Source organism: Phaethon aethereus (assembly GCF_964289735.1).
Source record: "Phaethon aethereus genome assembly, chromosome: 1".
In the NCBI taxonomy this organism is placed as follows: domain Eukaryota; kingdom Metazoa; phylum Chordata; class Aves; order Phaethontiformes; family Phaethontidae; genus Phaethon; species Phaethon aethereus.
The window spans coordinates 1,003,709-1,030,108 of record NC_138575.1 but is presented as its reverse complement, the minus strand read 5'-3'; the positions used below and the strand labels follow the sequence as shown (position 1 = coordinate 1,030,108).

At 65.8% G+C, this 26,400-nt stretch overlaps 1 protein-coding gene across 1 annotated transcript in view; it reads right to left on the bottom strand.

Moving 5' to 3' along the window:
- The window catches only part of SND1 (staphylococcal nuclease and tudor domain containing 1), a gene marked incomplete at both ends in the record, with an annotated part of 84,617 nt that overhangs the window by 41,456 nt on the left and 16,761 nt on the right, over window positions 1-26,400 (bottom strand). The window contains one exon of the mRNA XM_082013824.1: window positions 21,971-22,084. Coding sequence (XP_081869950.1) covers window positions 21,971-22,084 — 114 coding nt within the window. The remainder of the gene's footprint in view (window positions 1-21,970; window positions 22,085-26,400) is intronic.

Below are 26,400 nucleotides of genomic sequence, written 5' to 3'. Positions count from 1 at the left end.
GCCCGGCGTGCCGGGGGCCTGGCGACTGCGGGGCTGCGCGGGGACGCAGCCGCCCCGAGGGAGCCCAGGGTGGGGGCAACCTGCCCCGGCAGAGGCTGCCTGGCTTGTGCCGGGGCAGAGCTGGGCGCCCGGGGAAGGGTCCGACCCGCAGCAAGCGGGGTCCCTCCTGCAGGCAGAGGAATCCCCGGGGCGGCAGCGGGGGGGCCCCGGGCTGCCCGGTTAACGCCCAGAGTCGGGTCCTGCTCCCCCCCGGCACGGGGAGCGCGAAGGCGAAGGAGGGAAGGGGAGACGGGTCGTTAGCAGCGTCACGCCTGTGGTTCCCAGCCCTCCCGCCCCGGCGCATCCTCGGCTGAAGCCGGCACACTCGGCTCGCCAGGGGATGCGCCGAGTGGGAAATCCGCCGCGGGGGCCGGTGAGGCGGTGGCAGCAGGCGCGGCGGCGTGCTCCGTGCGGGTGGAGCGAGCGCACCCGGCGCGGGGCTCCGAGAGGAGCCTGCAGCTGGCGAGCAGAAGCGTGCCGCTGCCGAGCGGCTGGGGACGGGCTTTTCCATATCAAAGCCTCCGTCGCGCATCAAAGCGCTGCTGCGCAAAGACGGCAAGGCACGCGCCTGGTTTAACGCACGCACGTGGGCGACGCTCTTACGAACGGCATCCGCTCGTTCGCGGGTCCGTCCCAGGAGCCGGCCAGCGCTGCGGCAAGGAAGGGGGTGACAGCAGGAGCACAAACAGCTACGGGAAAGCGACGGCCCTGCGGATCGCGAGGAAACAAGGATGAGGGGCGCCCGCCGCCGCACAAGCAGGTGCCAATGCCTGGATGCAAAGCGCGGAGCGTGAGCTCAGCTTCTCCGCGGGCTCTGCCGCCTGCCTGCTCTCCTGCAGAAGCGTCCCCCGCTCCCCGACGCCGGCAGAAGCCCCGCTCGCAGCAGGCCCTGGGTACCGAGGCAGCACGTGCCCCCGACCACGCGAGTGATGAACGCCGGGTGGCCCCGGCAGAGCTGGAGAGTGTTTTGAAACGGCGATAAGGGAAAGTGCATGCCCAGGGACCCCACCGCAGCGACCTGCGGGCTGAGAGAGGGGAGGGCAGCACTGTCCTGCCCTGCCTTGCCCTGCCCTGCCTTGCCTTGCCCTGCCTTGCCCTGCCTTGCCTTGCCCTGCCCTGCCTTGCCCTGCCTTGCCTTGCCCTGCCCTGCCCTGCCTTGCCCTGCCCTGCCTTGCCTTGCCCTGCCTTGCCTTGCCCTGCCCTGCCCTGCCCTGCCCTTCCCTGCCTTGCCTTGCCCTGCCCTGCCCTGCCTTGCCCTGCCCTGCCTTGCCTTGCCCTGCCTTGCCTTGCCCTGCCCTTCCCTGCCTTGCCTTGCCCTGCCTTGCCCTGCCCTGCCTTGCCCTGCCCTGCCTTGCCTTGCCTTGCCCTGCCCTGCCCTGCCTTGCCTTGCCTTGCCCTGCCCTGCCCTGCCTTGCCCTGCCCTGCCCTGCCTTGCCCTGCCCTGCCCTGCCCTGCCCTGCCCTGCCCTGCCCTGCCCTGCCCTGTCCTGCCACCAGCGAGCCCCGGGCCAGCCCCAGGGGCTCGCACGGCCGCCAGCCCCACCTGGTTGCATCCTCAGCCACAGCGATGACCGCGGCAACGCCAGCACCGCCGCGCTCGGTGGGACAGGCCGCACCGGCACAGGGATCAGCCGCGGCCTGGACACACCGGCTGTCGGGGGGGGCCGCGCGGGAGCCGAGTCGTTTGTGGCGGCGACTGAGGACTAATGAGTTTGAGGGGCGCAGGCAGATCCGGCAGCGCCCCGGCAGCGCCCCGGCAGCGCCCTGGCAGCCTGGGAGAGCGGCCCTTTCCCAGCCGCTCCCTGAGAGGGCACCGGGAAGATCAGGGCGTCTCGGGGGCTGCTCCTTCGGCTAATCCGACCGGCCGGAGTTACCGCCGTAAGAGGATTAACGCCAGCGGCCGTGCCGGGAGCTCCCCGGTACTCGCACAAAGGGATGCCGCCGAACGACCGGGGGGCACGAAGAAGCTTCCCCTGGAAGCCCGTCGTCCCGCGGCTGCCGCTACAGGACGGCTCCCACCGCCTCCGAAGGCGCCTGCCTGCGGTCAGAGAGCGGGCGGCTTCAAAAGCCCCGGCGGGTCGCTGCCAGCGTCCGAGCTCAGCGGTACGGGTGCTCCAGCCAGCAGCGCCGGGTGCTCGCCGCGCCGCCGGCCCGGGTCGCCTTGCACCCATCCGAGTCATCCTTTTGGGCCAGCTCGGCCCAAAGCAGCGCTGCCCAGGGGTGCGACGGCACAGGGACAGGCAGGGCGGCGGCGGAGTCGCCGGCGGCGGGGCCGCACCGCGGCACAGAGCCCTGCCGGGATGGCGCAGCTTCCCCCAGCCGCTGCCAGGGACCCACGCTCCGCTCCCACGACGGGCACCCACGGGGACGTTAACGCGCACCGCCGGCAGAGAGCACGGCGAGACAGGAGGGCGGCCGCGCCGGCACGGTGCTCCCGGCACCAACCATGCCGGAGCTGGGGGAAGATGCCCCAGGGAGCGAGCACCATGGCACCCTGGGGGTAGAGGGTTTTCCCTGGCTTATATCAGAGCGCCTCGGGGCCCGGAATTACTCAAGCATCGTTAGCAGAGTCCAATTAAAGAGAGAAAAACAAACTTCTGAGCTGAGCGTGCATATCCCAACACGAACGAGAGGCCCCCGTTTTAATCGCTTCCGTTATCAAAACAGGCTCCCCGCCGGGGTCTTGCGAGTCGAGGCTGACCGTTTGGACGTGATTTGCGTTTTACCGAAGCGAATCGAGAGGGCTCACGGGAGCGCTCTGCCCTCCGGCCCCCGCCCTGCCCGGCACCGGCACCGCGGGGACAACGCTGTCCCCTTGGGAGCGGGGACCTTGCACGGCGGCGGCGACTCCGGCCACGGCATCTCGGTGCCGCGGCGGTGCCGGCCGGGCTGAGCTTGCCGGCAGTCGCCCTTCACGGCACGCACAGGCGGGCCGAGCTCGGTGTCGACCTCACTCGCCTCCAAACACAACTTGCCACGACAGCCGCTCCAAGTCCTTCTCCTGCTTCCTCTGGAGCAGCTTCCCGGGAGACGAGGGGCTCAGCGCAGCCGAAGCCAGCGGGGGGAGGCAGGGGACAGCCGGGCTTTCGGTGGCCCCAAGCCCGACCAGCCCAGCCCCAGCCACCGGCATGCTGCACAGGGGCACTGAAGGCTTTTCTCCGTCATCATCCTCAACACGGAGCTGGGTCTGCAGCTGGACGTGGGGCCAGACGGAACCGTGCGCGGCACGGAGCAAGTTTTCCGCATCCTCCGGTCCCCTTCCCGAAAGCAGCCCAGGGCACGAGAGCCACCCAGCCTGCAAAGAGGGCTGCCGGGAGGGGGAACGGCCGCTCCACCCCGGCCGCTGCCTTTTCCTGTCTTATCCCAAATCCACCCTCCGCCTCCCCCACAAAACCCAACCCCGGTATCGACGGTGTTGCTGGTGCGTGCCGCCCCAGTCGCCTCCCCAGGGGTCGGGGCTGCGCTCGCCGCGCGCCGGGGCTCGCTCGGCAGCCTCGCCGGCAGCGATCAATCTCCATCAAGCCTGAAGGCACCGATTAATCACGTTAGAGACGGGCCCTAATTTAAACCTTCTGCCTGCTGCCACATGCTGCCTGCTCGTCTGCCTCTGCCAGCCCGCTTCAACGGTGACGAGCAGGGGCACCGGCAGCCCACGCTGATGGGGAGCACGGCAGCCCCAGCCCGGCACGCAGCAGCCTGCGACGGGCCCGGCGTGTTCGTGCCGCTACGGCAAGGAACAGCATGGAGGAACGGCAGCACCAGGAAGGCGGCGGTGGTGTCTCCCCCAGAGCAGGGTCCCGCCAAGCCAAGCATCCTCAGAGGGATCCTTGTCCCAGATTAACGGGATCCCAAAGGAGAAAAGGAAAGGTTTTCCTCCCCTCTGGGCGCACCAGCAGCTGATTGAAGCGGGAGCCCCTTGCGTGGAGCAGAAGCTGGCGGCAGCCTGGATCTCACCCGAAACCCTCCAGGTCTCCCTCCGGGAACCCACCGCCTGCCGCGGCAAGAGGCACCCGAGGCTGCCACGGGGGAGACGCCGGCCGGTGCAGCCCAGAGCAGAACGGGACATACGGGGCCACAGGATGCAGGTGCCTCTCGGGATGCCGGCAGCACCACGGCACGGCTTTTGGCAGCAGAGATGCTTACGGGCTGCAGCACCGGCAGCATGGCACAGCCCATCCCAGGTGCTCACAGGACAAGCACGGTGCCGTAACCGGTCACCTTGGGGCTCCTCTCGCCTGATGGAGCAGCAGATGAAGCAGGACACAGCATCTTCCGCAGGAATTCCCATCACTGCAGCTAGTGCCTTCCAGCTGGCACGTGCTGCTCTGGACCTGCAGCGGGTGCCCAGCAGTCCCTAGCCTCGTTCCTCCATCCTTCTGCATCCCAGAGGGATGCCGCCGGGGCGTGCGCCGACACGAGAAGTGCACATCCCGCCGCGTGCTCCGGCAGCCAGCGCTGCAGCATCCCCAGGGCAAACGGCACATGCAACGCCGGCAACGCCCGCCTGCACCGGGAAACCGTCCCCGCTCCCTCTTCGGGCTGAAAACAAAGCCCAGGCGCAGCCAAGGCCAAAGCCGCCGTGCTCAGCGCCTCTAACTCCTCAAAAGCAGGTACAAAAGCGCTTTTTGTTTGCGGCCCGTAATTCTCTGAAGGCTCCGCACCGGGGCTCTGCTCCTCACCCACACGATGCAGTTTTGCACAGAGGAACTGGCTGCAGCCGCTGCCGGCACCGCAGCCGCTGGCAGGATGCTCCGTGCCCCTGCAGCCCTCCTTCGCGCGGCCGCCGGCAATCCTATTAGCAGCGGGCTTAAATTAATAAAGTTGTTTGTCTCGTCAGCGTGTGTTACACGTGGAACAAGCACCCCCTCGGGAGCTGCGCTCCTGCGTCGCAGGGGCGAGCCGAACCCCGCCCAGGACGAGCTGGCTCTGCCGCCGCGCCTGCCCCATTATGGCATCCCTGCTGCCGTAAGCAGCCCCGGTCTCCTGCCTGCGAATGACCCTCCTCATCCCTGGGGAGGGAGCTTGATGCCTTTGGCATCACGCACCCGCAGCCCCCAGCAGCTGCCGGAGGCCCCAACATGGAGACACGCTCCCCACACGGCACGCCAGAGCGGTTCGCCCTCGGTTCAGCGCGGGGCCGGTGCTCCCATCGCGGCTGCTCGCTCCCGGCTCGCTCCCGGCTCGCTCCAGGATGGCGCTCACACCGCCACGGGCACGGCCGGCGAAGGGGGGTCGGGTAGCACCAGAGATGGGGACGAGCGCAGCAGAAAGGCTCACGGCACGCAGCCCCGGCGAGGCCTCCGCTGCTCCGGTCCGCGGGGAAACGAAACAACCCCAGCAGAAAAGCCACAGGACAAAGGGAAACCACGCGACCGATAGGATCATCACCTCCCTCCTGGCACGAACATAAATGGCGAAACCGCAGATGCTGTTCCAGCGCAGGGGATCAGCAGATGAGCACAGGGCTTGGGGCTGAAAGCCATTTTTGGGAAGGGCACAGAGGTGTTGCCCCTCTGGCTGGGGACATGTGCCCAGCAGTGCCCCGGACACCCGGGGCAGCGGCACAGAATCACAGACTCATTGAACAGTTTGGGCTGGAAGGGACCTTTAAGGCCATCTAGTCCCACCCCTGCAGGGAGCAGGGACATCTTCAACCAGAGCAGGGTGCTCAGAGCCCCGTCCAGCCTGACCTGGGGTGTTCCCAGGGACGGGGCATCCACCACCTCTCTGGGCAACCTGGGCCAGGGGTTCACCACCCTCGTCATGAAAAATTTCTATATTATATCTGGTGTAAATCTGCCCCTGTAAATCTACCCCCATCACCCCTTCTCCTGTCACTACAGGCCCCACTAAAAAGTCCATCCCCATCTCTCTCCTCAGCCCCTCTCAGCCCTGGCAGCTGCAGGAAGGTCTCCCCGGAGCTTCTCTGCTCCAGGCTGAGCCCCCCCAGCTCTCCCAGCCTGTCCTCCCAGCAGAGCTGTTCCAGCCCTCGGAGCGTTGCTGGGGCCTCCTCTGGCCCCGCTCCAGCAGGTCCATGTCTCTCCTGTGCCGAGGGCTCCAGAGCTGGACGCAGCACTGCAGGGGGGTCTCCCCAGAGCGGGGCAGAGGGGCAGAACCCCCTCCCTCGCCCTGCTGGCCACGCGGCTTTGGGTGCAGCCCAGGACATGGTTGGCTTCTGGGCTGCGAGCGCACATTGCCGGCTCATGTCCAGCTTTTCACCCACCAGTGCCCCCAAGTCCTTCTCCATGGGGCTGCTCTCCATCCCTTCATCCCCAGCCTGTGCTGATACTGGGGGTTGCCCCGACCCAGGTGCAGGACCCTGCACTTGGCCTTGTTGAACCTCATGAGGTTCACATGGGCCCATTCCTCGAGCTTGTCCAGGTCCCTCTGGATGGCATCTCGTCCCTCAGGTGTTGGCCGCACCACTCAGCTTGGGGTCATCTGCAAACCTGCTGAGGGTGCCCTCGATCCCACTGTCCATGTCATTGATGATGATATTAAAGAGTGCTGGTCCCAATACAGACCCCTGAGGGACACCACTCACCTCCGATCTCCATCTGGACATTGAGCTGTTGACCCTCTAGACCACCACCATCCAACCAATTCCTCATCCACACAACAGTCCACCCGTCAATCCGTATCGCTCCAGTGTAGAGAGAAGGATGTTGGAGGGGACCCTGTCAAAGGCCTTGCAGAAGTCCAGATGGATGACAGCGGTAGCTCTTCCCTTGCCCACTGATGTGGTCCTCCAAACCCCCTTGCAATCCCCCAAATCTGAGCCTGGAGGGGCATCACCAGCAGATGCCGTGGCCGAAGCGCGGCGCTGCCGGCCCCACAGAGCCCTCTCCTTCCCCGATTCCCCCCAAATCTCCGGTACCCTTGGAGGTAGCACCGAGCGCGGATGCTGAAATCAGCTAATGAAAGTTATTTATGAGGCGATTACCACGTTGGCTGCGCCGGCGCTGAATTAAGATAATTTGTAATTACGTGCAACGCTTTTAGAATAGAGCACGCTTATGTTTTTAGTCACTTGTTTTATTAAATTAAACGCTCGGGCTAATTACAGGCATCCTTTGGATATCTCCCTCTCAACTCTCGACCCGCAGGAGCCTGCCACCAGCAGATAGCACGTTCGCTGCTCCAGCGTGTTTGCTCACAAAGGACCATTCGGGGCTGTAATCAGCGACTATAAATTACCTCGTTAAAAACGGGATTACCCTTTGCAAGGAAAGCCTCTGCTTAAACCCATCAAGATTCTTGCGAAAAAGTAATTTCCAAGCAATTGAAGTTTTTGTTTCGCCGGCATTAGAGGAGCATATTTCTGGCTGAGGAGTATTTGGGGAATAACTCCTTAATCCAGGCTTCGGCGCCGGAGCGAGAGCGTCCGAAGGGGCGTTTCACCCGCGCGCGTGCAGCTCCGGTGCAACCTCTGCCTGGATACAAGCACGGCAAAGCATCTTTAGGCAGCGGCAGGGAAGGCAGTGCCCTTTCCCGGGAACTAATCGGGGAAATCGCCCAAGCACGACGTTAGCCGTCGACGGGGAATTCATTAACCGGCGGCGCTTTGGCAAGGCGCGCAAAGAGCCACCTCTCCGCGGTCGAGGAGATAATGTTGCCACTAATGAGGAAATTCAGATGTATAAAATTACTCAGTAATTTCAGAAGGGTTGTTTTGTCGTTGGTTTTTAGTGGGGTTTTTTTTTTCAATTTTACAACACCGCAACATTTGAATTCTGTTTTCAGTGAACCCGACTTCCCCCGCCACCCTCGTCGAGCCAAGGGAAAGCAGCCCAGTGCGAGATGCTCTGACTGTCTCACAGCCGAGACCCCCGGAAAAGCTGATCGAGGGCTGCGCCGTTACGTGCCGGAGATGCGCCAGCGGCACCAGGGACCCACGGGGAGCCGACAGCCCCAAGCACGGTCTGGCCAGGAGAATCCCCCCGAGCACGCCGGACTGCCGCAGCCCAGGTTTTCGCCGAAAGGGACTGTCAAAGGGGAGGGACGACGTTGCTTTTGTAGCGTTCTTCCTCCCGACACCAAATTTAGTCCACCCACAGCTCGCGTATCTTCCCCGGGCACACGCTTTTGTTCCAAAAAAATTGGAGAAATCCTGCGATTTAATTTGGGGTTATGCTGAATACCCGTTGGCTTGCCGTAACGCAGACCCTCACGGGGTTTACGGAACGTGTTAAAAAATAATCGTCCTCCCTAGTTTCAACCTCTCGTGTTTGCCTTAAAGCTCAGCAGCCCCGTGCACAGGCAGGGAGGGCACGCAGCCCCCGCGGGGGTTTCCTCTGCCCACCCACGCTCGTGTCTCCAACACGCCGCAGCCGCCACCGGAGGGGACAGAACCCGTCCTCTGCCAAGCTGCCGCCGCCGGCGCCGCGCGCCTCATCCGAGGCAGGGCAAAACCCACGCGCCCCCCGAGTCGTCCCCTCCCGTGGCACGGGGGGGCTGCCCGACCCGGGGACAGACCCCGGGGAGGTCCCCGCTGCCAGCGATGCCAACGTCAAGCCCTGCCACGACCCGGCCCCAAGCGGGGAGCGACGCTCGGGGCACCGGGCCGCGGGACGGAGCGGCTGTGGGAGGCGGCAGCGCAGGCGCGGCGGCGCGGCACCGCTCCTGCCGCTGCCTGCCCGCAGACCGGCAGCGAGGCTCCGTCAGGGCAGACGAGGCAACGTCCCCGTCCCCGCTGCCTGCTGGAGGGGGCCTTTGGGACGGAGTGCCCCCCCGGACCACGCCGACCCCGCTCCTTCCCACGCTGCCCTCCAAGCCAGAGGGAAACGAAGGAAGGGAGCTCGCGGCGCGGGAGGAGGGCTCTCGCCAGCCTGGCTCGTGCCAGCAGTCCCCGGGGATTTGCAGGGGAGGGCGACGGCGGCGGCACCCTGCGCCGCACGGCTGGCCCCAGCAGCGGGGGTCTGAGCCAGCGCGGGGTCCCCCCCGCAGGACGGAGTACCAGAGAACCGCGGCTGCAAAAGTCACCCAAACACGGCGCTTTTGTGCCGCGGTGTGCCACAGAGCACCCGCTTACCCGGGCACCCTCAGGCCGGAGCCCAGAGCTCTCGCGAAGCCGCCGCGCGCCGGCGGGCTCTGCCAGACCAGCCTGGCTCCCTCCTCGCTACAGCAGCCGTCCCCTGTCACGGATCCCGGTGGGGGGCCCGGGGGGCCCTTCTGCCACCCCTCTGTCCCCAAAGCACTCCAGGGAGGTGGCTGGCAGGGGCACGAAGCCCCAGCGCCCATCCCACCCAGCCCGGAACCGCGGCGGAGCAGCAGCCCTGGCTCCGCAAACGCCTCCGTCCGCGCGTAACGGAGCTCTTCTATTACTTTCGATCGAAAAATCATTTATCATCCAAAATCTCAGAGGAAAATGATTCAATATGCTAATTGGCCCAACCAGCACAAGCGCCGGCGCTTGGCACGGCTGGCTCTGCCGGAGGAGGGATTCTGTCCCGCAGCCCCCGGGGGAAGGCGAGGGAGACGGAAGGACGGACACCCCCAGCCTGGACAACGCTTGCGCTCCCCGACCGCTGGCGCTGCAGACCTCACGCCGGGACGTCCCCACGCCGCATCTCCCCCAACGCCGCAGCCGAAGCGTGGGACTACCGCGGAGCGCCGAGCCCACCGCAGGTAGGGCTGGCGAGCGAGCGGAGTTTGACAGATCACAGGCAAAACCCATGTCGCTTAGGAGAGGGTGGGTTCGGGCTACCCCCGACCGAAGCCAGGCGGCCCCACGGGGCCCACACGTCCCCGAGCTTCTCGGTGCTCCCAGCCAGACCCGCCTGGCCTCCAGCTCCGCCGTCGCGGCGGCTCCCCGCGGCTCGGCGCTGGCGTTTCAGGCCTTCCCCCGCGCGCTGGGTGCAGCGGGCGCGACGCCACGCCAGCCGCCCGGGGCAGAACAGCCAGCGCCTGGTACGGGAGGCTCAGCAGCTTGAAATCCAGCCGCAGATGCCTTGGGATGGGGCACCGCCGCGGGCACCGCACACCTCGGGGCACCGAGCAAGGTGCGGCTTTTAGGTCCTGAGCAGCGTTTTGGCTGATCTGCTCACAAGGAGCATGAAAAGGGGGTCGCCGGGCTCAGGATGGGGCCGACTCAGACCCAAAGCCTGGCTGCGGGACTCTGCAAAGCTGGGGGATGCTTCTGCCTCATTTTGGCTCGGCCCTAAAACCGTCCCTGAGGGGATGGGGACGGGCTCTGCCCAGAGCAAAAGAGCCAGCAGCTGCCGGCAGGCTCCTCGTCTCAGGCGGTGGCAGCCATTTCAGGACTTCGGGAAAAACCTCCACCCTTTTGAGACCGTTAACCCGAATTTCAGGTGATAACTGCAAAGCCCGAGGGATGCGTGACGGGGCCGTCACTCGACGGACCTCACTGCCCTGGCTTCAGGGGCGCACGTCCTTTCGGAGCGCGGGAGGGGACGCACACGCATCCCCTTTCGACCGCAGCCCCGCTCCTGGGGAATTTCGTCTCGGCTAATCCTCGGTCCGCAAAGCGCAGCCCCACGGTGCACCAGCGGCCCCGGCTGCCGGGCCGAGGGAGGCGTTTGGAGTCGCGGGAGCCGCTCGGAGCCGCCGCAGAAGATGAAGCCGCGTTCGCGCACACCATGCCGAACCTGCGCGTGACAGCGGGGAAGAATAGCAGCCAGCAGAAACTAGGACAGCAGCAGCCGGGCCGGAGGGAGGCAAAAAGCTTTTGAGGACGGAGCCGCCGTTCCCTCCGTGGGACCCGGGAGAGGGGACATCTTGAGCCCTCACTGTCACCGTCACCACCCCGCCCTGCCCGCGGGCCGTCCCACGACTCCCTCGCCAGCCCCAGGGAAGCTGCGTCGCACCAGCGGCTGCTCTAAGGCTGGCAGAGGTACAGGCAGGCAGGGTCCGTGGCGCAGGCAGGGTCCGTGGCGCAGGCAGGGTCCGTGGCGCAGGCAGGGTCCGTCCTCAGACCCCGCGGCGGAGGTCGGGGTAGGAAACGCGAAGGGGGTTGTCCCGTGCTGTCCCTCGTCCTCGCCCTTCGTCCCTCGCCCAGCACCTTTAGCAGAGGGGGAGGCCGCGGGGCCGAGGGGCCAGGGCTGGCGCGGCAGAGACGTCCGCCCAGCCCCGCCGCCGCCCCTCGCCCAGCACACCGAGCGCGACCTGGCAGCCCTCGTCCTGGCAGCTGGAGCCTCCGTAAAATTTAGCCAATTCAGCCAATTCAGCCTGCCACAGACGCCGAGAGCCGGCTGCTTGCAGCAAACCGCGCGCGGTCCGGGTCCCGTGTCACTGCCAGCACGCCCGCGGGCGACACACGGGCTACGCCGTGCCAAGGCACCCGGAGGGGACGAGCCCTTCCCCGGCACCCAGCCCCGCAGCTCCAGGGCGGCTCCTTCGCGGGAAGCCTGATTCCAGGGGCCCAGCGGCTTCGCCCCTTAACCAGGGACTGCAGGAGGTGCCACGGCCGGAGCTGCGCAGGCACGAGGCGTTGGGGCGGTGACAACCACCCGCGCGCTCCCGCCACAGCCGGGCACCGGCAAAGCCTGCCCGCGTGCCGGTGCCCAAGGGTGAGCGCGGGCTTGGGGCTGCATCAAAAGGAGCTCGGCGCAGGGGCGCAGCTTCGTCCCCTCCGCTTTGGGGCACGGGAACAGGAGCGCGGCGTCCCTCGCCGTCCCCACGGACGAGCAGTGCCGGTAAAGGTCCAGGAATGCCTGTGGGAGCATCCCCTCCCCGCAGCCCGCCCGCGGGCCCAGGCGCCGGGTGGGCTGCGGGGGCCAGTGGGGGATATGCATCATCCCTTGCAGCAAGGCTTCAAACGTCTAGCGACTAAATAGAGATCTCCAGCAGCCGGTGGTAATGGCAGGGGGAATATTCATGACTACTCCGAGCCAGGAGAGCGTCGCGCGGCGCTGGGAGAGGCGCGTGGAGGGAGGTGTTAACACGGCTGAAACGCCCGAGCGATGCAAGGGGAGCTGGGGGAGGCACCGAGGGCTCTGCTCCAGCAATCCTCCCCCTCCGCGGAGAGGGATGCCTTCGTCACGCTCCCGGCTGGAGGTACAAAAGCCGAGCCCCGACCCGCAGGCAGCAGCGCGCTTCGCTGCGACCAGCTCTAAACCCGGCGGAGCGCAGGAGGAGCAGCGGGGCGAGGGCGCGAGCCCGGGCCGGCTCTCGGCACGGGAGATCCCCCCTCCTGCCCCCCACCCGACGCCGCAGCGGGTCCCCGCAGCATCCCTTCAGCGCCTCGAGGAGCTGGGGAGGGGTACCCCATCAGCCGGCCGGAGCAAGCCTGCAGAGGCGATGCCGGCTCCGTGGCAGTGCCCTTGAGCCAACGCGTGCCCCAGCCGTGCCCTGCGGCGTCCCCGCGGTCCCCCCGATCACCGAGGGGCGATCCCCCCGGTCGCAGGGCGGGCTCCGGGGTGACGCCGGCTGCCGCGGCAGAGCTCTGCTGCAGCCGTGCCAGGCACCGAGCTCAACCTCCTTGCGGGATGCTGCGGCTCCGCGCGGAGCAGAGCGCGGCCGGCAGGGACGGCTCTGGCTGCCTCCCAGGTGGGGCAGAGACGCCCCTAAAGCCATACCCAGCTGGGGGAAGAAAATTAAGCCTTCGCAGAGGCAGGTTCATCACATACCTAAAATCACGGGCTTAAGCTTCCCGAGGCACAAGGGTGCTGTTGCTAGGCAGGACGTTAATTGCACAGTTCAGCAACGTGGCAGAATTGCACAGCTCCTCTCTAATTTAGTGCAATTTAACCATCAATAGAGGACTCGCAGTAGTTTCCTGATGAGATCAGAAGGTCAAAGCTTCATTCTCCCATCAGCACGCTCACCCAGCAGACCGAGAAACATTTGCCACAGCCCTAGCACGGCGTCAGACCCAGCCGCCCCGAGAAGCCGGGCGGCCGCGCGCGGAGGACGCCGGGTCTGCCCGTTTCTGCTTTGACGCTCGCGGACTGCAGGCGCCGGAGGCGATTCGGCCGCTGCGAGCAGAGCAGCTCCCAGAGCACGACGCAAAGCCTGGCTGGAGCGTCGTCCTCCTGAAGGCGAGCCGGCAGGTGCCCGGATCCTCCTCAAGGTATCCGTGCCAGAACAGCAGGCGCTTCTGCTGGGTCAGAAGAATTACAACGCTTAAATGTAAGCTGTTCGGGAAGCATTTTAGCACAGCCCAATCGTCAGGGCTTATTGCCTACACGGCACCAGTAAGACCAAGCACTTAAGAGCCACCGCTGTTTGCAGAGCATATGGTCTGGAGCTGCATCTTCCTCCGGGCGACACGGTCCCTGGAGCCGCGCGGTGCCAGTCAGCTATTGCCTGCGGTCACGGAGCCGCTGCCTCGTGGAGAAGCGGCTCCGTAATTGCCGTCAGGCTCCTGCTCATCTCCCCAGACCGGTGTCAGCCTCGGCTCCAGGGCCGGCCGGTTGCCCGCAGCCCATCACCAGCCCGGCTTCTGCTCCTCCACGATGCTGCTGCTTTCTTTACCGCTTTGGGGTTTTTTCTTTTTTGCTACTAAGCTTTTGCTCTCCAAGCCAGGAGCAACCTCCCGGGATGCCAGAGGCTGTAATCCGTACAGGAGCCCAGCTGTGCCAGCTCACAAATTAATCCAACCCAGATCAGGCCTCGTACCTGGCTCCGACAGGTCCCCCGGGAGCCAGGTCCTGGCTGTGCCGTCGCGTGTTTGTACGTTTGCTTTCAGCCGGGGGAGGAAAACCCTCCCGCGATAAAGCAGCGGTATTTTACCAGCGGTCTGGACCAGCCCGAAGCCCCCCCAAAAGCCCCCCCCGCCCACCCCCTCCGAATTTAGCACCCTGCGCTGCCGGGGGCTGTACCTCAGCAATCCGGAGTGCCGGATCAAATGCCAGACAATCGCCTTCCCGCTGTGGAAAGACTTCGGGAGGAGGGAGAGAGGAACAGCGGAGAGAGGTGCAAGCTAATCATTTTCACACTGGAAAAAGCGTGCTGCCCACAGGGCACAAAGCAGGTTGCAAGAACATGCTGAGTTCATATGTCTTCTCCCTGGAAGCTATTGCAGCCCCTATTAAATATTGATCAGGGAACTCCAGTGCCCCCACTTTCTGCTCCCGCCTCTCCTCAGACGCACCTCTCCTCTGCCAATATTTAGAATACATTAAGGCCGCACGCCCGAGCACTTAGCGTTTTACGCCGCGCTGCTCCGCCAGCGCGACAGGGCTCACCGCGCGCCCCGTCCGCGCCAGCAACCGGTGCTGTTACACAATACACGGATGAGCTACGATGATCCTTGTAACTGTAATTTAGCGGAGATGAGACACTGATGAGTTCATGGGTTTGCTTCTCATTAATCTTTTATGCTCGTTGAGTGCGGTGCGCTTTTTGTAGTACAAGCCCTGCTCAACAAATAGGGAAACAAGATCCTCTCGCCACGCAGACACCGCCGCCCTCGCAGGCAATCCGTCTGCCGCCGCGGAGCCGGACGGCATCCCTCACCAGGCGGGGCTCATCTCGGCTGCGGTAGCCTTGAGTTCAACTCTTGGCACAGAGATCCCGGCCGGCCGCGTGACCCGCGGGCTCCGAGCTGCTGCAGACAGGGACCTTCCTCGCTGCGCCAACGGGGACGATGAAGACAAGCTGGAGGTCCGGGGAGCTTGGCTGGGCCGCGGGATCCCCCAGGTTCCTCCGAGGCTGGTTGCCTTGAGCTACTCATCACTAAGGGATGAAGGCACCAAGCACAGCCCAACGCAACGAGAGAAGCCAGCAGGCGGGTGTTAGGCCAAGGAAATGAGGGACCCTCCTCGGGAAGGGATGGAAACCCCCGCCGAGTTTGGGAGCAGCCCGGATGCCTCCCTGGGATGAACAACGGGAGACGAGTCTGGTGCCAGAGCCTCTCAAAGCCAGGTGCCACGCGGGGAAGGGACACCTGATCGCATCAGCCCGGACACGTCGCTGCTGCCTTAAAATTGCCGAGAAGGGAAAGTCGCGGGCGCGCATCCCACGTAGTCGGGGCGGCCCAGCGCGGCTCCCCTTCCCTGGGCTCCCCTCTCAGCCCTCGGATCCGGCTCCCGGGGGGATTGCCAGGGAGCCGCGGAGGAAAACCGCCCCGGCACCGGCGCTGCCCCCGGAAAGCCAGAGCTTGGCGGCGGCGTTGCTGCCGCTACCGAACCGGAGACGGGCCCGAGGCAACACGCCGGGGAAGCGAGCGGCTCCCCCATCTTCAGCACTGAACGAGCATGGGCGGCCGCGCCACCGGTACCATAACCGCCGTTATTTGTGCCGTCACCCGAACAGCCCCGGGGGGCTTTGCAAAGCGAACCGAGCGCTTCGCTCACCGGCCAACACGCCGCCTCCAAGCGGCCTCTGCCCAACTCCCAACCGCTCCGGCAGCGCGGCCGTGCCGTGCCGCAACGCTGCCGCTCCTGGCAGGGCCCGCGGCGCCGCCCGCGCTCCCCAGAGCCTGCCGAGCCGAGGATGCCAGAAGAGCCTCTGCAGGGACAGGAGGAACCGATCCGCGTTCACAGCTAACATTCAAACTTCTGCCAAGCCGAGTGCAGCCGCCCTCTCTCCAAAATCCGGCTTGCTGCAGAAAAGCACCAGGCAGACACCTGCAAACCATCTGTCGAGCAGCCTTTGCTTCGCCGAGCGCGGCACCAACCGCGGGCGGCTCCCGCCGAGAGGGGCCCAGCAGGACGAGGCACCCACAGGCACCCCAGGCCCTGCCAGCGAGACCCGCGCGCCATCAGGTGCCCCGAAGTGTCCCAGCACTGGAGGAAAAAGCTCATTCCCAGGGATAAAGCAGCTAAAACCAGGTGGGACCGGATCCTTCCTGAACAGCTTCTTTCCCAAATCTCAAACAGGGTTATAAACCATCTCAAACAGCACCAAAACCAGCAGCTCGAGGGGTCCGGGCTCCCCTCGACCCCGAGGTCCATCCCCTGCCCTTCCCAAGCCACGCAGCCCCCGGCAGCTCCTGCCGAGCCGGCGCAGCGGTGCCGGACGGGGCTGGCAGTGAGCTGGGCAGGTCGTTTTTACAAAGCGCTTCCAGTTTCACATAAATATCCCGGCAATCAGCAAGCGTCAGGGAAAGGAGCAGAGAGAAAATACCACCGTTTGATGGGGTTTGGGTAAAATATGGCCCTTTCTAAAACCCGCTGGAGCGTGGCGGAGAGCCTGTGGGCAGAACGATGAGGCAGCGGTGCTGCCGGGGACGCCGTCCGTCACCTGCCCTCGCGCCGCGCGGCCGATGCTCTGCCTTCATCCGGGCACGGCTCGTCGCTGCCCGGCGGCGAGGGGTGACGAAGGTCGCGGGGCAGCACCGCTCAAGGCAGATCAGACACGAGACTCAAGGCAGAGTCAGGGCTTAAACACCGGCACCTCTGGGAGTCAAACACCGCGTGAGGAGCACCAACCTTCCAGCGTCATTGGTCTCTGCGGCAGGACACGTCGTGCCCGGCCGGGCGGACAGACGGACAGAGCCTCGTACATTTTGCCCAGCATCGCCCGCCGCCGTGAGACCCGAGGGGAAGCGGTACGGCGAGCACCCTGTCCCACGGGACCCTGCACGATGCTGAGAGCAGCGGCGGGTCAAGCCTGACGGCCGCGGGCTCGCCCTCCCTGCCCGGCCCCAGCGCGGGGCTGATCCCTGGCTGTGAGGGTCCCCACCGGCCGGGAGCAAGGACCCCTCGCGGGTGCCGGCTCCGGCTCCCCGGAGGCTGGCGCGTGCGGGGGCCGGCTGAATCCCTCATCTGCTCGCAGCCCGACGGGAGCCAGCAGTTCCCCGCCTTTGGAAACGTATCAGAAAGCCAAGGAACCCGCATACGAGCCCATTGGAGAGGGGGAAAAATCATCCAAGCCCAAATCCATCTGTTTTTTCTTCCTCTGAAGCCACTTCCAGCTTCCCCACGTTTCCAGCTTTTCACTGCTTTCTGGCTGCGGCAGCGCCTGCTCCTCTGACTTTGCCCGGTGCGGTGACAGCCCCGATGCTCACGTCAGCTTTGCAGTTAGCTGCCGCCGTGCCAAACACGCTCCCGGCAGCCGTGCGGCTTGCCGTCGCTCCGGCAGCTGGCGAGCCCCGGCAGCCGGAGCAGGCACAGCGCCGGGGTCCTGCTCCTCTGGAGACCCACCGCCCTACGCTCCAGCCGGAGGGGGCTGGAGGCACCCGAAGGTGCTCAAGAGCCCTCCCCAGCACCCCACCGCAGGCGTCGGTGCGAGGACAGGCGTGAGCCAGCATCCAGGATAAACGAGAAAAGCCAGACAGCCTCGGCTTTACGTCCTCAGAAAACACGGCCGGAAGGTGCCCCACGGCCATCCAGACAATCCTTGAAGAAATCCCCCACTGCCAACGTCACCCTCGTCTCCGCTGCGCAGGCAGGAGCAGGGACCTTCGAGTCCCGGAGCAGCGGCACAGCCAGGAAAGGAGCCGCGACATCTCCGTTCCCGATTCCCTTTCCACCTCCTGGCCCCGGCTCCCAGGGCCAAGGTGGGGCCCCGGCGCTGCCGAAACCCCCAGCCCCCCAGCAGCAATCGCATCCCTCCCCGCAGCCCCGCGCCGGCCAGCGGAGCCACTGCCCCACCTTCGGACTTCAAACCAGCCCAACCCACCAGCAGCAGGATAGTTTTTTCCCTGTTTTTTCTCTTTGAGTTGAGTCGGGGTCCATGTGCTTGACACCCCCACTCCAAGAGTATTACCAATTAAGATACCGATTTAGATAAACCGGGGGATCGGAAGAGATTTGTACTGCTGCCGTTGCATCAGTTGGGCCAATACGGCTTGGTAGAGCACAGAGCCGCTAACGAGATTCCATAATTTAGCTGTCTGAGGGAGTGAACTCCTGATTAAAAACACGAAGCTGAAACCTCCCCGACTCCGGCAATGGTGGCGACACCGAGATGCAGAAAAGCCCCGGTCCCCGAGCCAGAAACGCCGCTTGCCGCGGGCAGCGCCAGCGGATCCGGCAGGTCGGAGCCCCTCGCAGCCGCCGCTCCCCCCTGGGCGTTCGCTCTTCCTCCCGTCCCACGGAAACGCACGCCAGCCGCGCCGCCGGACAGGGCTCTGCCCCACGCTCCGGCCGCCCGCGGGCTGCTCTGCCCTCGGTCGGAACCGACGCCCCAGCAGCCGCATCCGTCACCGGCACAGACCGCAAACCCACCACGGGGCACGGGGCTGAGCGGTGCGGGACGCCGGAGCGATGCGTGTCAGCTGCAGGGATGGGGAAGGGCTTCCCCGCACCCAGAGACACCTCGCTCGCCCCAAAGATCGGAGCACCCCGTGCTTCGAGCCCCAGATGTGCGCCACAGCCGCAAAACGAGCCCCTGCTTCAAGGCTGCGGGCTTCAACGCCGCAGAAACCGGCCCTGGCTCCAGCCCAGCCGAGTAAGGGTCTGGCAATTTCACCGGCGCCGGCCGCGGCGAGAGCGGCAGCACAGCTCAGCCTCCACCCCGGGGAGCCGCTAAGCCCGTGGCGGTGGCAGGACGAGGCCCGGGGAAGGAGCGCCATGAACACTCGGCTTCTGACGCTGCGCGGTGTGAAGGAGCCGTGCTCCGTCCTGCTCCGGAGAGGCTGCCCCGAACCAAGGAGGCCGGCCCGGCGAGGGGCTGCGGCCGGCACCGGCGCTGCACCCGCAGAGCCAGCACCTGGGCAGCGGCGGGAGATGCATCTTCATCTGAATATGTTATGTTCCTCGACAGAGACAAGCGACAGAGATATTAAATGCTATCAGCTCCTGCTCTCAGGATTCATTTTGCGCTGGGTGATGAAGGCGGGAGATGAAAGGCTGTAGGATTTTATTACGCTGAATTTTCGGTTTGTCATTTCCCATCTCCTCGATCGGGTGCCTTGGGACCAATTTGTGCTCGGCGGGATGGAGATGGATCTCCCCGTCGGAGCCGCGCTAACTACGAGCTCCCTGCTCCGGCGGGTACACGTCTAGCCCCGAGCGCGGGCACAGCGGCTCGCAGCCAGGGCTGCCGAGCCCCCGCGCTCTGCTACCGACCTGCCAGACCCACGCGCACCACCTCCTGCGTAAAGCCTTCCAGAACAGCCCCAAATCGACCTAAAATGTATATGTACGTGCATGCCTTGAGCTCAGGCTCCACGTTTGCAAGGGCAGCTAGGACGGGGGTCTCCCGGGCTGAGGCCCCCAGCACAGAGCGGGACAGAGCCTGGGAGCCAGAGCAGGGATTAAAGGGGAGAAGCAGGGGTGAAGGGTCCCCGGGCACCGAGCACCCCCCTGCAAGCAGCAAAGCACCGAGTCAGGGACGGGGGAGAGGGGCACACAGCTGAGCAAGGTGCCTGGTTTGTCTGGATGGGCCCTTTTTGGTTGGTCGTCGTTTTTTTTTGATGTTTTTCCTGTTTTTTAAACTAATGATGTGGAAGGGGAGGGGGGGGGTAAACATTTAATTAATTGCATTCACAGGTAATTAAGCAACCGCATAAGCGGAGCCAGAGATGAAAATGCAGAAGGACCTAAAGAAGGATAAAACCCAGAAAGAAAGAAATGAGGTTTAACTGGGGCATCCGGAAGCCAGGGCGGCCGCGCTCGCTCCCGCACGGCGCAAGGGCACCCACACGCAGCGCTGGGGAGACCACGAAGGGCAGAGAGCCCACCCCAGCGCCCGGCTCTGAAACCCCCCGGCCTTGGGGATGCCCAGGCAAGAGGCTGGCACGGGGGCAGCAGCAAGCCAGGGACCCAAACGGGGACGTCCCACTTCCCACCATGGCCACGCGGGCTGCGCCCGAGGCTGGGGCGGGATGGGCTCCGGGGCGCCGGCTGCCCCGGCCCTTGGAGGAGGAGGAAGGAGAGGAGGGAAGATGGAGGCAGCTCCGGCTCCGCGGCGGTGCTGCGCGACCTGGGGTCGCGCTGGCCAGGCCACGCTGGCGAGGACGGATAATTTCACACCACCGGAGGGGCCGGCAGCAGGACCCGGCCCCTGCAAACCCCGGATGCAGCCTGAAGGTGCAGATGGTTCCAAATGCCGAAACATACGGCGAGCGCCCCAGGGGAGAAGCCAGACCAGCGCCTTGGCGACTTTGGGGTGCTGGGGCGTTGCAGCGAGACCCCAGACTCAGCGGGGGGAAGAGCCGGCAGCTCCCGGCAGGCAGGAGAAGGCGACCGCCCGCACACCGGGGCCGCAGCGCCGAAGCAGGCGAAGGATTTTGCCCGGAGAGCCGGCAGCATGGAGGCAGGCAGCCGCCTTTCTGCAGTCTCCTTGGAGACCGCGACCTCTCGGCGAAGAAACCGCGCTCCTCCCGGCAGCGCCGCACGGCTCTGGCGGGGCACGAGGGAGCAGGTCCCCCCCGCCGGCACCGGTGGTCGCTTCGCAGCCGCCCCGCGCCCTCCCTGCCGCGCCGGTGTGCCGCTCGGCTCGCGGCAGCTCCCGTCCACCCAGCGCTGACGCCAGAGAAACAGCGGGAGGAAGAGGCTAATCTGGGAAGTTATTCATAACGCAGTGTGTACAAAACAAGGCGGCATCCTAGGAGGGAGGAATTTCCAAATTACCGTTCCCACAGCAACCCTGCGCACACCAACAGCTCCGGCAGCCGTGGCACGTGGCGCCGTCGCTTGCCAGCGCGGCGAGGCCGGCCCGAGCCGGCGCTCAGCGCATCGGTGCCGTCAGGGGAAAAAACGGCCCTGGAAAAGGTGGCTTTCGCCTAATTCTGGGCGAAGGTTGGCTTCCTGCTCCCGGCTGGAAAGCCCTCCTCTCGCTCGCAGGCGGGAGTGCTCCTCGAGAGGCGCGGGGTGAGGCTTCCACTAGGAACAGCGTGGCTGCGGCGGGGGTCTCAGCAGCTCTCGAGTGCACCAACCACGGCGGGGGGCAGAAATAAAAGAAAGAAAAAAGCAGCAAGCAGATAAATGCCTGTCCCAAGGGGCTTTTGGATGGCTGTGGATGGATGGATTGACCCTGCTCACGCCGTGGGTCACAGCCCTGCCGGCAGGTACCGGCTGCCCCCGTCGCCACCCGCCCCGCGCCGAGAAGGGGGCACGGGGATCAAACCGGCGTCCGGCTCCCGGGCCAGCAGAGGGGCTTTGAGGGGAGGTTAAGGGGACGCAGCATGCGACCTAAGCACAAAAAGCTTATTTTGGGCACTTTCATGTCACTGCCAAGCGTGGGGCCCTCACAAGATGCTCCAACCAAGCACAGCAGAGACTAAACTGCACGAACAACGCGGCGTTTTCCGAAGACTTCCGTCCCCGGGATTTCCCCATCAGACCCCGACGCTGCAGGTCTCCACGAGTCGGACCCCGGCATCCCTTAGAGCCGGAGGACGGGGAGGCCGCTCCTCCCGTGGGCGGGGGGGACGGAGGGAAGCGCTCCCCAACTCCAGCCAGCCCCGCGGCGGAGGGGAGGGACGCGGGGGGCGGCAGGGCCGAGCACCTCGCCGAACGGCACAGCGGGGAGGAAAAGGAAAACCAGAGGGTTTCGCGCGCCTTGCGTCACCTCCGGCGGCCCTGCAGCCTCCTGCTTCTCCCCGCAGCGATGGGCAAACGCCAGGCCGCAGGGGAAGGGGAGGGCAGAGCCGCTGCCGCGCCGCGCCGGCGAAGGAACGGCCCCAGCCCCAAGCCTGCGGCTGGCCGAGGGCCCGAGGGGGCCGAGCAGCCAGGCCCCGCTGCCCGCATGCCCATCCACGCGGGGCACGGGTCCGCAGGGACGGGTCGCCTCTCCGCCGGCACGTCCCCGAGCAGCACCCCCCGCACGTCCCCCACAGCCCCACGCCCCGGAAACGGGGCAGAGAGCCGCAGTGGCACCCGCAGTACCGAGGGGGAAGCGAGGCAGGGGACGAAGGAGGCGTCGGTCTCCCTGCAGCCGCGAGCGTGCACGCCCAAACGCTCCCCACGGCCTCCTGCGTCCCGGGAGAGCGGGCTCCCGCAAGAAGAAAAAGGGAGTGCTGAGCAGGGGGGTCAGGCCGGATAGAAGAGGAGCCTGGTGGGGAGGGGACTCCGTCCAGGGACGGTCACGGACGCCGGCGACTGCCGCCCCACCTCCCCCCCACACGTCCCCACGGTCACCTGCGTGCTGTCCCCCTCCAGCCGGGGGGGCCGGATGCTGGACAGGTGAATGGTTTTGTGGTCCCCAGAGTTCAGCTTCACCACGATGGCGTCCGCATTCAGCACCTGCATCACCTGGGGAGGGAGAGAGGCTGAGGTGAACACCGTGCCCACAGGCAGCGCGGCACCCGGGGCAGTGCCCCGCAGGCAGCATCAGCTGCGGAGCTGGGCACCACCGTGACGCTGCCCAGGCTCTGGCACGCACCCCAACCCGCCCCGGCTTCGGCCCCCGGCAGACGGCACAGAGCGAGCGGCTCCAGCCCCATCCCGGGTGTCTGCTGGGTCACCGGAGCGAGTGCGGCTCGCCGGCGCGTCCACCGCGGTCCTGCTCTCCGAGCCCAAGGAGCTCGGCGCCGGTCAGAGCGTAGCGAGGTCCCCGGACCGTGACAGTGCAGCACATCAGCACATCACCAGCCCTGTGCCGACCTGTGCCGGGGCTCAGGGTTTCACTCCAGAAGCAAAACCGTGGCGGGGACTGGACCACAGGATGCCGGACGATGGGCGAGCGCACGTAGAGGAGGGAGCGAGCACAGCCCGCGGCACAGACTCTTCCCCCCACGGTCGTGCAACAGCGTGTGCTGGCTGGTGGCTCCCCATGCACCCGGGGAGCAAATTAATTAGCCAAACTGGTGGCAAAGGCAGGCAGGGCTGTGCAGGCAGGCAGGGGACAGCGGGGCTCGGGGATCGCTGTTTTCATCTTCTCAGTTTTCATTAAACCCACTCCCCAGCCCAGACCGAGCGGCAGCACGCGGAGCACCCGGCTATTCCCGCTGGCGAGGCACGGACATTCCCCTGCCCACTCCCAGCACAAACCCAGTCCCCCCAGTCACACCAGGGCAAAAGATTCCCGTTGCTGGTCATCCCCGACGAGCCCAGGGAGCACAGCCCCACGCGTCCCCCCAGAGCCGAGCCAGAGCTCGGGGGGAAGCAGCGGCAGGAGGGCACAGACTTGCTCCACTTGCAGCTCTTTTTGCCCCAGCAAGCCCATCAGTCCCTCAAAACGAGCTTAGCCAAAGGGATAACAGGATTATAGGAATTAAAATTAAAGCAGACACCAAGGATTGCCGGAGCTGCTCTCGGCACAGCACACCCCCCCGGGGAGGTCCCTACCCACGGGCTCAGCCCCTCTAGGGACCCAGTTCCTCTCCTTTCCTAGGCAGAACGGAGCCCAAAGCAGTTTGCATGCTAAGCGGAGTAATCAAATCTCATGCTTCAGGGCATCCTCACCGCTGGAGGGGTCAGGATGGGACCCCCGCAGCGCACTGGGCATCTATCCCTTCCCTCTCGCAGAAGGCTCAGAAAAAGCAAGACGTGAAAACAAGACACCGCAGCCAGGGGAGCTGCGGGTCAAACCCAGGGGCAAATCCCGCGCCGTGCCACGCGTCCATCACGCGCGCTCAGCACTTCCAGGTCGGAGCGGCGCTCGGACCTCGGCTGCTCGCTGGCAGGAGCGGCAGCGGGGCAGGCGCCCGGCACCCCGGCCTCCGGCACGGCCCGCCTTCCGTGCGGGAGACAACGAGGGGCACGGGGGGATTCGCCAAGCCCCTCCGGCCCCGAGCATCCCCTTCCCGGCAGGAATTCAGCTGCCAGGCCCTTCGCCAGGCTGACCCAGCTGCCGCGGGTCCCTGCAGGGGACACGGGACGTGGGGCCGGGGCACCCCGGGGCTCTGCAGCCCCAGGCAGGACAGGGCAGGGCGGCGGCAGGAGCTGAGGGTGGTCCCCGTGTGCCCCCACCCCGCTCCCCTCCTCAGGCACCCGCTCCCCTCCGCCAGGGAGGAGCCGCAGCCCCAGCTTGGCAGCACGGCCCCACGTGGGGAAGCGGCAGCAGGAGCTTTGCAGCCCCCTCCCCAGGGACCCCGCGGGGGCACGGCGACAGCGGCCGCGAAACCAGAGCCAGCACAGCCTCGGAGGGGGGGCCATTTTGCTTCCTAACAATTTCTCAGCTTGCTGTGGCCAGCTTCCTTTATCCAATATTTATTGTGGCTTCACCTGCCTCAGAAAGGCACTTTGATAAACGGGTTGAAAGGATTTTTTTTTTTTTAATCTCTGCAGCTGCTTCTTGCAAAGCCTGCGTGCTCCGGTGCCGCTTCCCCAAAAGCCCCCCCCCCCGGACACAGCCTTCGCCCCACACCCAGGCTCCCCCAGCCGGGCGCACGGAGGGGAGGGCTGGGTGACGTCCCTGCGACCGGCCGCGGAGCCCCGGCCGGGCTCGCCCCCCTCGCCAACCCCCGGGGGCAAGGAGGTCAGGGCAGCGTCGGTATTTTTGACGCGAGAAGCTTTCCTCACTGAGAGCGTTGATCCCAGCAAGGTTTCCAAATTTCCACCCCGGGGCTTTGCTGGCCCAGCTCCCCTGGGTGCTCATGGGGCCAAGGAACCCCGTGCCTGGGGACCATGGCGCCGGTTGCCGCCGTGGTAAACCGCTGCTTGCCACGAGCGGGCTCAGGGACAGGCTGCTGCACGGGGAGCACCCCCGAAGCCGGGAGCGACCGCCCGCGCCCCGTCCTTGTGGGGCGGGGATGGTGGCACTTGGGGAACCGGCTGCCCGCGGGGCTGGAGCGCAGCGTGCCCAGCACCGAGGGAAGGGCTGGCGCTGCCCCCCCCACCAGGAAACTGCTTTTTTGAGGGGTTTTGGCAGGGTCTGGCGCTCGGCTCGGCAGGAGAGCAGCTCCCAGGCTGCAGCTCCGAGATCCGACACGATTTGGCCACAACGAAGGCTCCGAGCATTTTTGCAAAGGGGTAATAAAAAAAAAAAAAAGACCCAGGCACAGCTCATCCACAACCGCCTCCTCCAGCCGGCAAAGCGCTGGAGCCGCTGCACGGCGGGCGGCGACGCGCAGCCCCGCGCGAGCCCGGATGCGGCCGAGGGGCTGCGCGCGGAGCCCAGCGCGCCCCAGGCGAGCCGCCGCTCCCTGCCGCTCCCCGCGGCCCCGAGGGGGCTGATCCTGCCCCGCGGCGGGGAGCTGGGCCGACACAACCTCGCACAGCCCTCCGAGCCCCACGTACAAAGCTGAATTATAAACAGCTTTTGGCAGAGGATAGCTTTCAGCATAATGTATTCGGCTCTAAGCAGCGCTGTCCCAAATTCCTGGGTGCTCTAAAACAAGCTGACGTAGGGAATTCAGGCGAAAGCCTCCAGCTTCTTCACATTTTTATTTTCTTCCTGCCACTCACAGGCATCAAACCCACAATCGAGGCCAAGCCTTAATTTCTCCCCAAACCAACCCCTCCGCTCAAAGCCACCGGCTCCTGCCTTTGTGCCAGCAGCTGACCGCGCCGGCAGCAGGATCCAAAATTAGCCGGAGCCGATTTGCCACGGTTGCTCAACGGTGCAAAGACAGGTTGGGATCTTCCTCCTCCTCCCCCCCGGCTCCCTCCAGCAGCTCCTACGTCAGCGCTGCCGCTGCAAACGAGCACCTCGGCGTTCTGCCGAGCACGGAGGCGGCTTCAGCGCCGGAGCAATCACTGCCTGCCCGCTGCCTGCCTGCTGCCTGCGGGCGCTCAAACCCCTCTGCAGAGTGCTGGGAGGACGGACGGGGGCTCACAGAGCCCCTCAGGGAGGCCGGGCACATGCCCAGCTCTGGGTTCAGCTCCGGTGCTCGGAGGCGTGCGGGCATTTGTCCTGATTTTCCATGTCACTTACAATTCCCGGGAACGAAAAAAGACCAAAAATTGACACTGCAAAACCGACAGCGCCCGGGGGGGCTTCGGCTGATGGCTCCCTAAATGCTGATTTGCACGGCCCTGCATAAAGAGCAGGTTTTAACCAAAGGCGGAGAAATTCTGCGTCTCCTCCCCAGGAAGCAGGACGGCATCGCGGTGCTCAGCGTGTTTGGGGGCTCTTACCGCAGAGCCGGGGCAGCCAAACCGCGCCGGAGCAGACCCCGGGCTGCAGTGAGCCGGGTGGTCGAGTGCCCCCAGACTGGGGGGGGACCCCGACAGAGCGAGGGGCCGTGCCCAGAACCGGGGGACCACCCTGCAGGCTCTGCCCTGGGACTCTAACAGTGTCCAGGGATGCAGCCTGCACATCAGGGACCCCTCTCCTCCATGGCACTCGGGCCGGATTCCCACCGCGCCCGGGCGGGTGGCTGCCCCACGGCAACGCCTGGCCCAAGGGCAGAGATGCTGCTGAGCCCCAAACCCACCGCAGATCCTTTGCTGCCTTGCCGGGGGGCTCGGGACGAGCGATCTGCCTGCCGCAGCTCTCTGCCAGCGTCCCAGCTCACGCACGAGCTATTCCACAAAACGACGGGCATCTTGAGATGCCAGGAGCATCCACCCGCCCCCTCCGCAAGCTGCTGAGCACAGCATGACTAACACCCCCTCCGCGCCGGCTCCTGGCGCGGGCTCCCTCTGCCAGCGGCACGATGGCTCTTCTGAGCGTGCCGATGCCT